The sequence below is a fragment of the Sardina pilchardus genome, chromosome 12 (genome assembly GCF_963854185.1).
Source record: "Sardina pilchardus chromosome 12, fSarPil1.1, whole genome shotgun sequence".
In the NCBI taxonomy this organism is placed as follows: Eukaryota; Metazoa; Chordata; class Actinopteri; order Clupeiformes; family Clupeidae; genus Sardina; species Sardina pilchardus.
Window position 1 is genome coordinate 9,300,587 of NC_085005.1, and position 15,943 is coordinate 9,316,529.

The 15,943-nt window shown below is 42.4% G+C and overlaps 4 protein-coding genes across 4 annotated transcripts in view; 2 read left to right on the plus strand and 2 right to left on the minus strand.

The window, feature by feature from the left end:
• Positions 1-1,617: 1,617 nt before the first annotated feature.
• On the minus strand, positions 1,618-5,162 carry fam89a (family with sequence similarity 89 member A). The gene is made up of 2 exons (XM_062550775.1): positions 4,746-5,162; positions 1,618-4,140 (listed from the first exon to the last, which is right to left on the minus strand). The coding sequence occupies exons 1-2, from the start codon at positions 4,995-4,997 to the stop codon at positions 3,871-3,873; spliced, it is 522 nt and encodes a 173-aa protein (XP_062406759.1). The 5' UTR covers positions 4,998-5,162; the 3' UTR covers positions 1,618-3,870.
• A 1,261-nt stretch (positions 5,163-6,423) lies between these two features.
• Positions 6,424-10,977, minus strand: sprtn (SprT-like N-terminal domain). The gene is made up of 5 exons (XM_062551149.1): positions 10,399-10,977; positions 10,097-10,196; positions 9,799-9,927; positions 9,281-9,602; positions 6,424-8,461 (listed from the first exon to the last, which is right to left on the minus strand). The coding sequence occupies exons 1-5, from the start codon at positions 10,686-10,688 to the stop codon at positions 7,554-7,556; spliced, it is 1,749 nt and encodes a 582-aa protein (XP_062407133.1). The 5' UTR covers positions 10,689-10,977; the 3' UTR covers positions 6,424-7,553.
• Positions 10,978-11,230: 253 nt separating this feature from the next.
• exoc8 (exocyst complex component 8) lies at positions 11,231-13,832 on the plus strand. The gene has a single exon (XM_062551099.1). The coding sequence runs from the start codon at positions 11,324-11,326 to the stop codon at positions 13,376-13,378; it is 2,055 nt and encodes a 684-aa protein (XP_062407083.1). The 5' UTR covers positions 11,231-11,323; the 3' UTR covers positions 13,379-13,832.
• A 1,972-nt stretch (positions 13,833-15,804) lies between these two features.
• The window catches only part of LOC134097299 (E3 ubiquitin-protein ligase TRIM9), a 26,250-nt gene continuing 26,111 nt past the window's right edge, over positions 15,805-15,943 (plus strand). Inside the window, exon 1 of the mRNA XM_062550165.1 lies at positions 15,805-15,943. This exon is cut by the window's right edge and continues 620 nt beyond it. Within this exon, the coding sequence (XP_062406149.1) occupies positions 15,808-15,943 (136 nt within the window). The 5' untranslated portion in view covers positions 15,805-15,807.

The window sequence follows — 15,943 nt, forward strand, 5'->3', positions numbered from 1 at the left end:
TTGATATTGTTAGCCATTTCAAACTACTTATGGCATAACATAAAGCTAACGTTTGCTAGTTTAACCAACTTGTAGTCTTTCAAATCTGAAAATGCCGCACGTACCTGACGCAAAGTATCACGTGCACAGCGACGAAGATGTGACGGCAGAACGTAAACGTAGTTACTCCTCCCATGTCAAGTAAAATGACAGAGATGTCTAGTCCCGTCCGAATTGGACATTTATATTACAGAGGTCATATGATAAACCTGCATTACTGTACGTCCCCCCATAAAACTAATCCCGTCCGAATAGGCCTATAGACTTGAAGAGTCCAACCAGGGACTGCTTCAGAGAAAACATTGTACTTTTCTGAATGCAAATGAATTAGTTATGGGGAATATGCTTCTTGTCAACCGTCATTGGAATTCAAACTGGTCTTTTTTATGTGTGGATCAACCAAAATAGCTTTGAGGTGAAATCATGGCAAAATCACACAACATATTTCTATGTGTCACAAAGACTACGCAAACATTCCCTGACTGGGCTTAATACTTGGAACATCATGGAAAAGATTATACAGTAGGCCACAAAAGATCTTCACTTGGCTTTCAGTTGGAAGCCTTCAGGACAGGATATTGAGAATCCCTGCACATACAATAGGTGGGACAAACAGGACGATTAAGAGGAAGTGGCCCTCCCCCATTCTTTGTCTCGTCTGTCACTGAGCACACATGAGGCTTATGAACTGTATGGTATCCATGTTGTGGGCCTTGAGGGTGTGGCTGCCATAGGCCAGTTGAGACAGCTTACAAGATGGTAAACAGACACTTCCAAATAGCAACTTCTCACTTTCATCAGGATATGACATCTTGCTTCTGTTTACCTCAGTGTTTCCTGTGAATGGTTTTATAGACCACATTAAATCAAATCTGTCAGAGGCCTCGAGGTGTAGATTTTGAAGATGCTTTGTGCTGAGAAGATTCTTAAGGACAGAGTGAGGGGTGTGTCCTGGCATCTCAAACACCCATGCCATTAGCTGTGAACGCCATGAATTGCTCTGAGACATTGAGGCGCTTACCTTGGATTTCCATTTCAATGAAGATTAAGCTAATCCAGCGCAATCTCTTGTACAGGTGCTTCTAAAGGCCCTGCAAAGCTGGCTAGACCTGGAGGCTGGTTGTTGGCACGAGCAAAGGGCAGGCCATGCACCCAGACCTTGTGCTTGGATCAACAGTACAAAGCAAACTCTTATGTGCAGAAATGTTCCTGATTATGTGCTCGGTTTCATAACACACTTTGGGTTAGAGCTCTTCAAAGAGACATGGCTAACATGTTAGTGAAGATAACAGGGTAGCCAATCAAGCGTTGGAAAACACAGACCACATGGTTTGTTTGTAAATCCCTGTGCCTGATAAGAAAATACTAGGGTATCACACACATGCAGTAACCTTCTCCAACAGCTCCAATATGCTTTGGCATTTTGAAACCATACATTCATGCCGTTTGTCCTCTAATGGATGAACACACATACACATTGCTAAGTGTGAACCGTAAAGCAGACACAAAATAGAGTTCAAGGTTTCATTCAATGTCTATTTGTTCAGTGTTGTATACAGACTGAAAACAGTCAAAGTCTCGTAATAAAATTATTTATTTAATCAGTAATTATATTTATCACGAGAGAGCATAAAAAACAATCTTCCAAACAAAACATACAGTAGTATGGTCATTCTTTGCAGGAGAAGTACATATGAGGACTATGGAATGGAAACCCAAATGAATCAAATGCCTGGGAGAAACAAGCTATGCAAATCATAACATACAAATCTCAGAAATACGAATGCGTTTCTCCATACTTTCTTCTCAGGGGGTTCCTCTCAGAAGTAGTGCTGGAGACTTGAATAGGATACCAGAAGTATTAGTACACACTTCCAATTGCTATTTGACCGCTGATGTACAGTGGACTGCATACACAAACTGTATTGTAAGTCCAAAGCGTGAGAGAGATTATATATCCAAAACTCCAAAGCCAAGATTAAGCTATAGTTATAGTTAGAGTGCAAGTCTTTTGCTGGTGAATTCCTACATTGGGCTCATCTGAGATCATTTTTCCAGTTTTCTGCCTTCCGTTACTCCATTAAATGAGTGGATGACTTGGATCAACAAAAGTGCTGTAGGACTGAAGGGACAAGCAACAGCAGTGGCCACAATTTAAGTCCATGGCATAGAAAGGCACAGAGTGAAAGAATTTCTGTTGCCGAGGACACAAAAAGCCTGGTTAGTCAACAGAAAAACAATTAGCTGTTCTCTATTGTGTCTCGGCTCCCCAGAATTCTAGGAATCCATTCATTCAAAATGAGAATGCTTGTCAAAACATCAATGTTGGAGGGCTCTTAACTTTAACAGTTCATTCCACATTTACCACTACAAACATAAACCAGCTGAAGAGAAAATGCAAAACTGCCTCTACTTCACATGAAGGGAGAGGAGAGGAAAAAATCGACGCGCAAATGCAAATAATGTTAGGAAACAACTCTTAACTCATAATCATGATGGCAGAGGAGACGATGAATTCAATGATGGATGCAGCAGTGTGTAGAAGCAGGTTTGCCTGTTAATCATTCCAAGGGCTCAAAACCACGGTCAAATTACATTTTACACTCAAGAGAAATTTCAGCCTTCCCTTTGCTATTCTTACCAAATGTCCACCCTGTCAAACTGTACAGTCGATCACAGCATAAGACTAATTTGCGAAAAAATACTTAAACATCACTTGCGAAGAAATGTTTACAGACAATACATTGGAGGTTATAATGATCATTAGGCATTATGTTTGTAACAATAACCCTTAGCAAAACATGTAACAATTTCTTTGGTTACTGTACCTTAAATTGAACTTGCTTCAAACAATACTCTTTAAAAGGCTGTATACAATCCGTTTCACATTAAGAGTTTGCGTGAACAAACTTATAAGCGGTTATAGGCCTATATAATTGTCATTCAGAGGTTAGCTGTTTAAGGTTATGCTGTTAGAGTGACAAAATGTCAGTGGAAGACAGAGAAAGCACCATACATTTAGTGTGGTGGGAACGAATACACCTGCATGAGTTCACCAAGGAATTCAGTTAAGCCTTCCCTATACAATATGATATGACTTGCACAGAACTACACTTAAAGGAGAAACATACGAGTTCACATCTCCGTTCTATGTGATACAGCTGTGTATAGAGGAATACACAGACGGGCTAGCATGTTGAAACTGAGAAGAGGTGCCGCCCAAATCAGTTCAAAGGAAGAAAAGTGGAGAAGCACACCTTGTGCGTACCCTGGTTTCAGAGATTCTCATTCCATGGATCCAGCATTTTTCATTTCACATTTCCCCAAACTCTACCGGCTACGTTCCAGCCGTGATCAGAAATCCTGTTTCCGCATGGTCACAGTTGTCGCTTGCAACTAGGCAAGTTTGTATTATTAGCTTGTGTAGATAACGGCGACTCTTCCCCACTCCTCGTCTATCAGCTGATGTTATACAGTAATGTTTACACAGAGTCATCCGGGAGATTCTGTTTGTGTTACACTGTAAACATGATTACTGGAGATGTGCTAGACACTCCTCCCAACCAAAACATTTGAAAATGTCTTCAGAAAGAAAAAAATAATAATAAATCACAAGAAAAATACTATATCGTTATATACTGTATAATAAATAATCAACTTTGCTTATACCTTTATAGAAAAGTCTGCAGAAAAGGAGGTCAGCAAAATCAAAATGCAGGCATCTCTTTTCTAAAATAAAACAATCAAAAAACAAACAAACAAACAAACAAACAAACAAAAACAAGCTCTAAAGTCGAGCAAGAAGATCTTATAGCCTACTGGAGGCCGCTCTCAGATGGTGATGTGGAAAGAGTCATGAAGCCACTTGTCCTTGGCTGCTCCATTTTGGGGAGAGGTATCGCTCCCCTCTGGCTGCTCAGTAGGGGTTATGCTCGAATCCTGGAAGTATTCATCGTCCTCGTCAAAGTAGCCGTTCTCATAGGGTCCGTCGGCACTGGAACCGGCCGTGAGGTCCTGACAACTGCCCTTGTACTCCTGAATGGACTCATGGAGTGACCAGAGCTGACACAGCAGGGACATATCCTGCTGCCGCAACCCCACCTGGAAAAACAGCCCGTGTGAGCAAACTTGTGAGCCAAATTCCCTCAAGGGAGCTTGAAGCTGCACCTCCAGGGCAAGATGACTAAAACAGCAGAGGAAGCTGAACCTGAGATCAAAGACTTGGGGAACCTCAAACAACTAAATACAAGGAGATCTTGGCGCAGTTAAAACAGCCAGTTAATTGCATGGCATGCAGAAAAGTTTGCGTGTTTATGACTATGCCGTCATGATCTACTGCTTCTGAGCCAGGATGGTCTATAATCTAAACTGTTTACAAACATATGGCAGAAAGATAATCAAGCTTTCACCATCTACAACTGAACAGGTTTAGTCGACCAAACATGGAACCAAATCATCTGATCTGCTAGTCTGATTTAGATCAGTGCTATCCCCCAGCCAATGCTAACTGTTCTCTCATCATTACTAGTGTAGTTGGCTAATAGAAATAATCGTTAGTGATTACATGTTAATCTCGTGATGGACGAGCAGCTGTTGCTTTTCATTTCACCGTTCCAGTACGAACACAAAAACGAATTTAGGTTATAGCCTTCTCGCTGGTAGCCTACTGATGAATAGGCTACCGCAATACCATACATCGAACTTACCATTTCTTTTCGTAGAAGAGCCAGGGCTGCATCAAGGTTGGCAGGTTTATTTGCCAGTAAATTGTCTGCGTTACTGCGGCCACGGCTTAGGTCGTCTTGGATCATAGTCTTCTTTGCGTACATCCTCTCCATCTCTCTCCAAGAGCCGCCGCTTGAATTCAGCAAGCCGCTTAAGCTCTTCGGCAGAGGGGGTAGTCCCTCGATGCAGGCCAACGTTCCGCCTGCTGTGTTGTTCGATGATTTACCATTCATCTTACACTTTAGATACACCGACTACAATCGTACTTTATGGCGGTGTGAAGAGATAACTTTAACTCTGCGATGAATCACTGCATTTAGCCACGAGCTACGCGACGCCCTGACGAAAATACCGAGCAACAGCAGGGCGCTTCCCAACACGCTCCACAACAACTCTGCCTGCCCTCCTAGCGTCTACTCGCACTTCCTGTCTCTTTAATTCGGTTCAAGGCTGGCTGGGCGTCACCGTGGGTGACGGAACAGGAGAGAGTGGTTGAATATTCATGACCAGCTTAACGCCTGTGTTCAAAATTTGGAGAGAAACACACAAAACAGCACAAACGTGAATGTGCATGGAGATGTGAAGCATAACACCTTGCACCTTGGCCTGTGGCATTATTTGCGGTCCACCTAACTATGTGCTAAAATAATAAGCTAATAATAAATATTTATAGTGTCTCAAGAATAACCTAGGTGAGGCTCACATAGCCTAGTATTTTGACATGCACTTGGCTGAAAGGCGTGTAAAATGCGGCTATTTTTAAGTAGATGCAGTTCACTTTAGTAGGATAGGGTGGGGGTGATATTATGTGCATTGTAGACCTAAATTTAATTCTTATATTATATTTATGTAATAGGCAATCCATTTCACATGTGTGCACTGTTTACACAGGCCCACCCTCACACTTCTTGTGACAAAAAAATTGAACTAGTCTCCAGTGTCACAAGACAGATGGTGTGCTGTCCAGCCCCCTCGACCTTTCCTGTCCAACAACAAGGCCCTTCCAAACAAAGAGACAATGCTCTCTGGAGTGTCATGCCTGGACCATAGAAAGGGACGTGACAACATGAAGTAGTGTCGCAACAACTGTTGAATTAAAAGCAGGGTAGCCTATTCCCAATCACAAATGACCTCCGCAGCCCACACCAAAAAAATAAATAAGGAATGAAATGCAGAAAGGAATATGTAGTCTTACCTTTGCTGGCAATGAATATCCTAGAAGTGTGACCAAGCAGACAATGCATATTCAAACTGAGTTGTTTAAGGGAAGGCATGTGTTCCTACCCCCATTCATCCAAACTAGTGCATTTGCTTGAAAGTTGCATGACATTGTAACAATGAATTCCAACACAAGTGCAGATCTGCGTGCCGTGGGCAGATGGTGGTCAGTGAAATTCAATCGCCAGTGATTTCCTATCAATCGTCAGGCCTGTGAATTCTGAATAGTTTTCTTAGCCGTCTCAAAAAGGACACCAAGATCTATTCAAAGCCATTAGAGCATGTAGAAGCATTAAAAGGGATGCATTCAGTGAGGATGTTATTCATTGCGTCCAGTCAATTTAACTAACATCCTAAGAAAAAAAATTATACAGAGCAATTTAACAGATAATAATGAGCAGGTGGAACAGATGTTCGGAAAGACATGCACAAACACAAATATGCATACAAACATAAGTAAAACATTTATTTATACTGTTTATAAAACAACACAAACAGAACAGAAACACATAACATGTCAAACTCTTAGTAACTTTACATTGCTGTTTACTGAACTGATACAATTAAAAATAATAAAACATTATTTATTGCAGATATACTTATCCTTAAAACAAATTAAAAAAATAAATCTCATGAGGTAGATCATCATACCCAAAGTGTCTCTTAAACAACAGAACAACAGCTATTATTATGTCAAAGCCCTTGACAATCAATGTATTAAAGGGAAACTCTTCACACTATGCATCTTTGCCAAATGCAACAAAAACATTGTCCATCATCACAAAAACCCTCATCCTAATCTGAAGCGGTCATTCCTCACTGATTTAGTGCTGTTACATAGTGCTACAACTTGATGATGGCAGCACTGAAATACCCTACAGACTGACCTTGCCATGTGCTTGATGACTCCTCAAAGCCAGTTGAAACGAATAGCACGCAAGAGTGAAATATAATACTACCCAGTCAGCAAAAAATGTCAGGCTCTTCCTCTGCAAAACCTGAGACTGCAGTGACTGAAAAAAAGAGAAGCAGTCTAGTCCACTGCGGAATAGAAAACCAATACATCCTCAGTGATACGTGGAATAATTTTGAGTGCAAATCAGTTTCTAATATGAACCTGCAGATTCACTGCTCAAAGTCAGCGATACCCTGTAAAGTGCAGGACAACTAAACGGTCCAGAGATCCGCAGGGTTGTGCTAAACATGACTGATGGCAGTACAGCTGAACGTTAACTGACCAATAACTGCTTTCACATGAAACCCATGTGTTCTCTACTGCAAAGCTTTGTGAAATATGACTGATAGAACATGATCATTTGGCTGGTGATCCTCAGTCTTGGAACAAGGTTTTTAATTTGTCTCCTTTTTTTTTGTTATGATAAGGCATTATTTGTAAATGACTGTGGTACAGCTCAACCACCATATTGTTCATATTCACACTTTTCTCCCATTGCAACTCTGGTTTCTAATACAGATCTTTCCTATGGGGATTTTATAAAGAAGGCAGCAAAATGAAACTCTTTTGTCTAACGAGTACGCAAGTAATAGTAATCAAGTTTAATGTGTCAACCTTAGAGACAAGAGTCTAGATGGCTATTGATTTCTACTTCAGGCACTCTGGCTTGACACACAGGGCAGTTCACCATGATCTGGTCTATCCTAATGGGGGCAGTCTGTGGTGCTGCAGTTCGCCCTGCAGAGGGAGCTGGTGAGGCAACTTGGCTCTCCGCTTCAGTTTTCTTCTCAGATGACGATGGCTTAAAGTATTTGGAAATTTGTGAAGAGGTACCGTCATCCAGTGGTCTTTTCCTGGACCCTGAAGTTGTGTCACCCGACTTCTGGGGGCTTCTGGGCAACCTTGGATTAAATGGATCCACAGAGCCCAGTTTGGACCCTCCTGCGTTGCTCGTCTGTGGTCTGTCAAAAGGCCTCGATGCAAAGGGACTTTCACGTAAGACTGGCTGTGTTGCAGCCTTGGAGTTGGAACTGCTGCTGGCTAAACCCTGTGTGTTAGCATTATCACTGAATGGCGTTCTGCTTTTGAAAGTGGTTTCTGAAGCATTAACATTGCTCTTTTTAGGTGACGTCACGTCACCAAAGATGTCCTGAAATGCAAGTTTGGTCTTAAGATGATCTGATAGCTTCTTGGTTGACAGTCCATTGGATTTGGCAACAGGAACAGGTGAGCCATTGACGTTGACAAAGGCTTTATGATTGGCTACTGATTTCTTGACTGGATTAGTCACTGTGCTGGTGCTGGGCCTCTTGGAACCACTCTGACTTTGCCAATAGCCGATTTCTTTGATTTCAGGAGACTGACTTCGGGGAGACACCTGTGGTTTGGGAGGAATGTGAGCAGGGCTTGGGGGGCTTTGCCAGGGAAGTTTCGGAATGGAACTTGATGACTGTGAGCTTCCTCCAAGCACAAAGCCTTTCCCACTGAATGCAATGATATTTCTAATATCCTGTGATCCGGATGCTGTAAAAAGAAAAATACTAGAACTGTAATGAAGACAATTAAAACAGCACTAAAGAAGATTTGCTCTTGGACATCCCTCTACAGTTGCGAAGCGAAACAATAAGCAAACTAAATATGCATCTTTTGCCACAAAGTATGAACATATGAACATAATTCCAATATACTATGGAGGCAATGGTCCGACAGTAGCCTGTAGAAAGAGACCACCAAATTCCTGTAGCATAGCAGCTCTTTTCCATTTCGATTTCGGGGGGGGGACATGAAGACATGAAGACTGCTTTCTAGCGTTAGCATTATCTGATCACAATCACATAACAACACTGTTACCCTCAGCGCAGTCATTGCAGAGCAGCATTACTAACTCTACTCCTCTGTCTGAGAGGTGGTGGTAGTGTAGAGGCTAAGGAGCTGGGCTGGCATGCAGCAGCTTGAAAAGTTGTGGGTTCAATACCCAGCTTCCACTGTTGAGCCCTTAAGCAAATGCACTAAACCCCATGTTGCTCTGGGGGACAATGGTCCTTATAATATAAATGAGATATATAATTCGCTTGGAATTAAAGGATCTGATACATGGAAAAAATGTAAACTTCATCACATCAAGCCCACCCTATAGTATGTCAGCTTTGTGATTGGGTCTCTGATTAGGTTTTTGGTGATTTGGATATCAGCTTCACTGCAACGGTCTCCAAACAGACCTGCAGAGTATATCCAAGTTTGCAAACAGGCTCGCCTGGGTGATGAAATTATAGACCTCCAATGTCAGTCACATTACTGTAGATATGTAAAGGCATTTGCTAAATGAATGAATGTAAAAATTACCTATAGCACTGCTCGGAGTTTTGGTCCCACTTGGGGCATTTTTCTGTGGCTTGTTGTTCTTGTCCTTGTTGTTGTCCTTGTTGTTATCCTTGTTGTTATCCTTTTTGCCTTTCTTCCCGTAGCCCTCTGGCTCTTTAACCTTCGTGTAGGTGCCCCCACACGAGCGTTGGTGGTCATTCCACCAGGGGTCCCTTGGAGAGGGAGCGCGGTTCATGGCTCTCTTCACAAAGCCGAAATAGGGCTTCCGGCTCTGACAGGGCCCGCTGCAGCGCCACCAGTGCTGACGGTAGACATCGACCTCTTCATGGAAGCTGTGGTAGACCTAGGATCAGACCAATTCATTAGCAAGCTGGTGAACGTAAAGAAAATACAATTACCGCTTACGTACTAGTGGTAACGCAGTAACTGAGCACAGGTCATTTGAGGCGCTTATGAAATCAAAATGATATTAGTTCTAGTCTTTTGACTCCTTTGTACTTTAGCAGTGATGGCTGAGAATCAAACAATGCATTCCTTACTGTTATTTTTGTGCCAGTGGCTTGGTTGATTCTATTCATGTGCTTGCAGAACTCTGGCCCGTGTCCATCACGGTCCCGGTTGTTTTGGGTCACAAAAAGCAGAGCATGGATCATCTCATGTAAAAGTGTCTAGAAGAGGGATATTCAACGAATTAGGATTAGGACAAGAGATCCGTGAGTAAGGTAACAAGAGACAATAACTCATGGCCATTTCCAGTGTTTAGGGGAAAATGTTGTTGAGTGACTTAACCTAAGCATACTGTACTGGTCAGCTACAGCCTTGCACGCCTCTACTCACTTGAACCAGGTCTCGACGTGGCCTCAGTTTCAAAAGTGGCTCACTGAGACGGATGGAGCACAGGCCGCCCCTTCCTTCGTAGGAACACACACCAGCACATCTATTCCGGATAAATGATTGATAACCATTAACACAAACACACACACACACACACACACACACACACACATATCAACAAAGTCAAGAACATGGACCTAGACATGAACTTGAACATGGACAACTCTTCAAACACTTGGCATGGCACACTTGGCATGGCATCAACATATAATGTTCTAACATTCCCGAGGACACGTTACACTTACAGTGTCATTCGAGGGCTCCATTTGACTTCCACTCCATTGAGCTTTCCCCAAAAAAACATATCATTAAATTCAAGGAACATCGATCGCACATCAGGGCTTGGGTCAATCGTTTCCCACGACTCATCCACGATGGACATCGGTCTCTCGGGCGACACATTCTTTGGACGCGAGTAAGGAATGACATCCCTGGAAGACTGACTTAATTGAAAATATTCATCAGTAGATGCTGACGCTTCACTGTCGAATTGCTCTTGTAACTGAAGGGCAAGAAGAAAATCCTGGTCTTCCATTGTCAAGATGAAAATTGGCCTTGCTGGTGATGACAGGACTTTTTCAGTTACAAAAGAGCTAACGTAAACGTAAACTTGGCTAACAGTAACCTAGCCAGCTAAATTCCGTGTCATAGCCACTATGCTAACGTTAGCTCTCTAACGTATGGCTTTCTAGTCCGTACTGGTTTGCCACAGCCACAAGTTCAGGTGAACATGCTGCAAATAAAAGCTGCCCTGTCAAGATATTTAGTGGTAAATCATCTTCGGGCTGTCTCTACCGAACCCACTTCGCCATTTCGAAGCGGTTTCAAAGCAAGAATCATGGGATATGTTGTTTTGCTCACGTCAACATGTTGTCCAATCAGAAGCGTTCCTGGTATATCACTAATATATTTGTTTTAATTTTCTGTAAAATTATAAGTCAACAAATTAATATATTTCTCAATATATTCCATATTATTATTCAGGAAAATATCGCAAACATTTTCATTTCCAGTGAATTATTTTGGCTATTGACATATCCGGTCTCGTGATACAAACGGGATATTACACTTCCTGTTGTCGGGACTTCCTTGTCAGCTGTTACATTCTCTGACAGAAGTAGTCATTTTGCTCAGATTTTCTGTATAGCTGAGTTCATTTTAGTGTTAGAAATGTCAGATACACAAAACAGACTGCGTAAGCAGTTGGAATCGCCTAATTTTGATCCGCAAAATTATGTGAAACAGCTTTCTCAGCAGTCCGATGGAGACAGAGACCTGCAGGAACATCGGCAAAAAATCCAGAATCTGGCAGACGAGACAGCACAAAATTTGAAGAAAAATGTTTATAAAAACTATAGACAGTTTATCGAAACGGCAAAAGAAATTTCATATCTGGAAAGTGAAATGTATCAATTAAGCCACATTCTTACGGAGCAGAAGAGCATTATGGAGAGCATAACTCAGACACTCCTGTCAACAGACAAAGACGAAACTGCTAAGGAAATGCTGACGGCATTCCCTAAAGAAACAGAAGAGGTAAAACAGCGAACCCTTACAACGCTACTAGAGAAAGTCGAGGGATGTAAGAATATCATGGAGACTCCTGGAAGGTATTTGGTGTATAATGGCGACTTGTTTGAGTATGATGTGGATAATATGTCTCAGATCCAGAGAGTGCACGCCTTCCTCATGAACGACTGTTTGCTTATTGCTACATGGTTAGCCAACCGGCGCGGTGCAGTGAAATATAAATACAATGCGCTGTACGATTTGGAGAGCTTTGCCGTAGTAAATGTCAAAGATAACCCTCCTATGAAAGACATGTTCAAAATCTTGATGTTCCCAGACAGTCGCATTTTCCAAGCAGAAAACAGTAAAATAAAGAAAGAATGGCTGGAAATTCTTGAGGAAACTAAGAAGAAGAAGGTGGTCAAAGAACGGCACAAGAAAGAAGAGGAGGTGCCTAACTCCCCTGTGAGGCCAGAGGTGTCCACCAATCCTTTTGATGTAGATGAACCTCTGGAATCTGAAGAAGCAGTGGATCTAAGCCCAGAGTGGATACAGGAGCTTCCAGAGGATCTTGACGTCTGCATAGCTCAGCGGGACTTTGAAGGAGCTGTGGATCTTCTGGACAAACTCAATGAGTACTTGAAGGACCAGGCTGTTACTCCACGCGTGAAGGAGTTGAGGGGGAAGGTGGACGAGCGAGTGCGGCAGCTCACTGACGTTCTTGTGTTTGAGCTTTCGCCTGACCGCTCATTGAGAGGAGGACCAAAAGCAACACGGAGGGCAGTGTCTCAGCTCATCCGGTTGGGTCAGTCAACAAAAGCCTGTGAGCTGTTCCTCAAGAACCGGGCTGCAGCTGTGCAAACAGCCATCAGACAGCTACGCATCGAAGGGGCCACACTGCTCTACATACACAAGCTCTGCAACATCTTCTTCACCAGCCTGTTGGAGACAGCAAAGGAGTTTGAGATGGACTTTAAGGGCAATACCGGATGCTACTCTGCGTTTGTGGTCTGGTCACGCTCCGCAATGAAGATGTTTGTGGATGCTTTCAGTGGGCAGGTGTTTGACAGCAAGGAAAGCCTCTCCACTGCTTCCGAATGTGTGAAAGTAGCCAAAGAACACTGCACACAGCTCAGTGATATCGGCCTGGACCTCACCTTCATACTCCAGTCCTTGCTTGTGAAGGACATCAAAGCAGCCCTTATTAGCTACAAGGACATCATCATTGAGGCCACCAAGCACCGCAACTCAGAGGAGATGTGGCGAAGGATGAACCTCATGACCCCTGAGGCACTCACCAAGCTGAAGGAGGAGATGCGGAGCTGCGGCATTGGCAACTTTGAGCAGTTCACCGGAGACGACTGCTGGGTGAACCTCAGCTACACGGTCGTGGCCTTCACCAAGCAGATGATGGGCTTCCTGGAGGAGGGTCTAAAGCTCTACTTCCCAGAGCTGCACATGGTCTTCCTGGAGAGCCTGAGGGAGGTCATCCTGGTGGCCACTCAGCACGTCGACTACAGCCTGCGCTGCGAGCAGGAGTCGGAGAAGAAGGCTTTCATCATGCAGAATGCCCTCTTCCTTCACGAGATGGTCCTGCCCGTGGTGGAGAAGAGGTTTGAGGAAGGGGTGGGGAAGCCGGCCAAGCAGCTCCAGGACCTGAAGAAGAATCTGCGGCCCATGCATGTCAACCCAGGCAGCACCATGTCTGTAGTGTAGTGCAAGGGTTGACCAATGAACTGATTTTAACATTCTTCTCACTATTGCTGTGTATCTTCTTGTTCCCTTCAAAGCACCTTTATCCTGCTCCCAAACTTACTCTTTACCCAGCAGCGGAACATTTACTGAACAAATATTTAAGATTTGGAATGTTATCCATATGTCATATTAATTTTAGTTATGCATTTCAATTATGCAGTGTTCTGTATGAACACTGCATTTGTGTCTTAATGTCATGCAATGCTTCAATGTGATTAAAACACTATTTGTAAAATACAGTACAAATATTAGTACACAATATTCTGTATTCTTTTTGCCAGTGTGAGTTTAAGAAATAGCTCATTTGTAAAACACTGAACATAATCTAAATCTGTCAGTTTATCATGTAAGACCCTAAGCATTTCAGGAATATTAAAACAAAATCTTAATGCTTTCTAATGGGTGTGTTTTTAATAATCTTTATTCATATGAAACTCAGTCAGACAAATGAGGATGTCTAAACGGGATAAAGCATGCTTTTCAGAGTAAACCCCTCTTTCCAAGGAACAACTTTCATGACTGAAAGATCAAGAGGAGAGAGATTTGATAATCATAACATTTGGTAATCTTCTTAAAGAAATGTTGGTGTTGTCAAAACGGTACACGTTTTGAAATATTAATCCTTATAAGACAAAGCAGGCTTTTTTGCATGAGGACTACTGACGTTCGTGTGAGAGTTGGCTAACAACTCACGCATAAATATATGTTGTGAAAGTCTTTACTGTTCATTTTTAGATGTCCTATAGTACTCATGTCATGTTTGACAGATTTAATCATTTGGATTATTTCAGAGCTAAAAAGAAGTCTTGATACAAAGGCTCAATTTAGTTGTTTTGCCGTGTCCCATATTGGGACATTAAAGGTTTATTCCTTTTCTTCCATGTGTTCCTTTCATATTTCACTACCTTGATGCTTTTTTAGGTTGCATAAAGATTCATATCTTTCATCAAATATTCACAAAGGTTGGTCCCTTGGCCCACTCTTGTGTTTGTATTATTGGATTGGCAGTAGTAGTTGGGAGTTTATGATGCTGTCGTGAGGGCTGGGTGACCCTCTATGACCCAGGCGTGCCATTCTTTCTTGCCCTCTCATTCTCTTGAGACTTTTAGCCTACAAGATACTCAGTGCAAGGCAGACAGACTTGATCATGCTTTGGGGTTTTATTTAGCCTTTCCCCCCCTTTTTTTGGTTAGTTTATAAGAGTGGACCAATGGATGCTCTGTCATACAGTATATTCTGTGATAAGTCTGAATAAATATGACATAAATTCTAGAAGCTTGGGAGGGCTCGCGAATTGGGGAGGAGGTTCAGCCCAGTAGTCATCAGTAGTCACAACATCTGGTGTATTAATAATATGGATGCAGGATATCAAATTGGTGATGATGACAGGCCTAGTTTTTTCCCTGTTTCAGATACTGAGGAGAAACCTTAGTGCTATAGGGGATACACCACAGCTGCAACAACTAATCCTTACCATCGGAAACAACCAACAGAGCAACCGATGTGAGCAAAACATATCAACATAACAGCCTTCAAGAGCATTTTCATTTGGGTTATCAAGCAGGTATCTTCCTTCATCTGGGCTTTACTGAAATATAGGCCCATGACACCTCCAGGGAGCTCGACAGTGATATCAAAGTATGGGAATTGTAAAATACTATTTTCCAAACCAGGAAAAGTATGCACATTTGGGTGGAATAAAAAGTGAGATAAAAATAATCTGAAAAGAACAAGCAAAGCCTGTAATGTCTTAATGCGTTATCATTGAATATTGTATCCCCCATCAGTTTATTTATTTGTTCATTTATTTATTTATTATTATTTTTCATCATGCAACTTATTTTTTCTCAGCGTTAATATCCCACGAGCGAAATTGACTGGACCGAGACAAACCGTTATGTGAGTCCCAAGACACGTCTTTATATAAAACATTTTTAATTGCCTTCAAAGGTGCAAGGGACTGGCTACAAAACATAGGTGGTCGATGTAAACAAATAGCCTAGAATATAAGATAAACAGATCGGCCTACCATAGGCCTACAGAGGACAATGACAAAGAAAATATAGGCCAATAAGTGGTGTTGTTTGTATTTAGAGGATAGTGAATGCTAATAATCTGAATTCCATACATTTAAACCAAAGATGATCGGTTCTCTCTTTAGGTCGAGTTTGATTTCAGGCCTCGCGGGATTTGTAGTTTCCATGAGAAAGTGAATCATAAAGGATTATCACACCCTGGGGGCTGCCTCTAACATGAACTACAACACCAACAACCCCCTTCCCATTGCGCTTGCGCGGAGAGAGGGGGAGCTGTCCATATCAAATAGTGCTAGTCTGTTTTCATTGATTGCTGTTCCGTCGCTGTGTGTGTGTGAACTCTCTGTGGCTACGATGGATGAAGAATTAAAATGCCCCATTTGTGGCTCTCTTTTCAAGGACCCACTTATTTTACCCTGCTCACATAATGTTTGTTCAGCTTGCGCCCGAAACATCATCGTACAGACCCCAGAAGGCGAGACACCTCCGC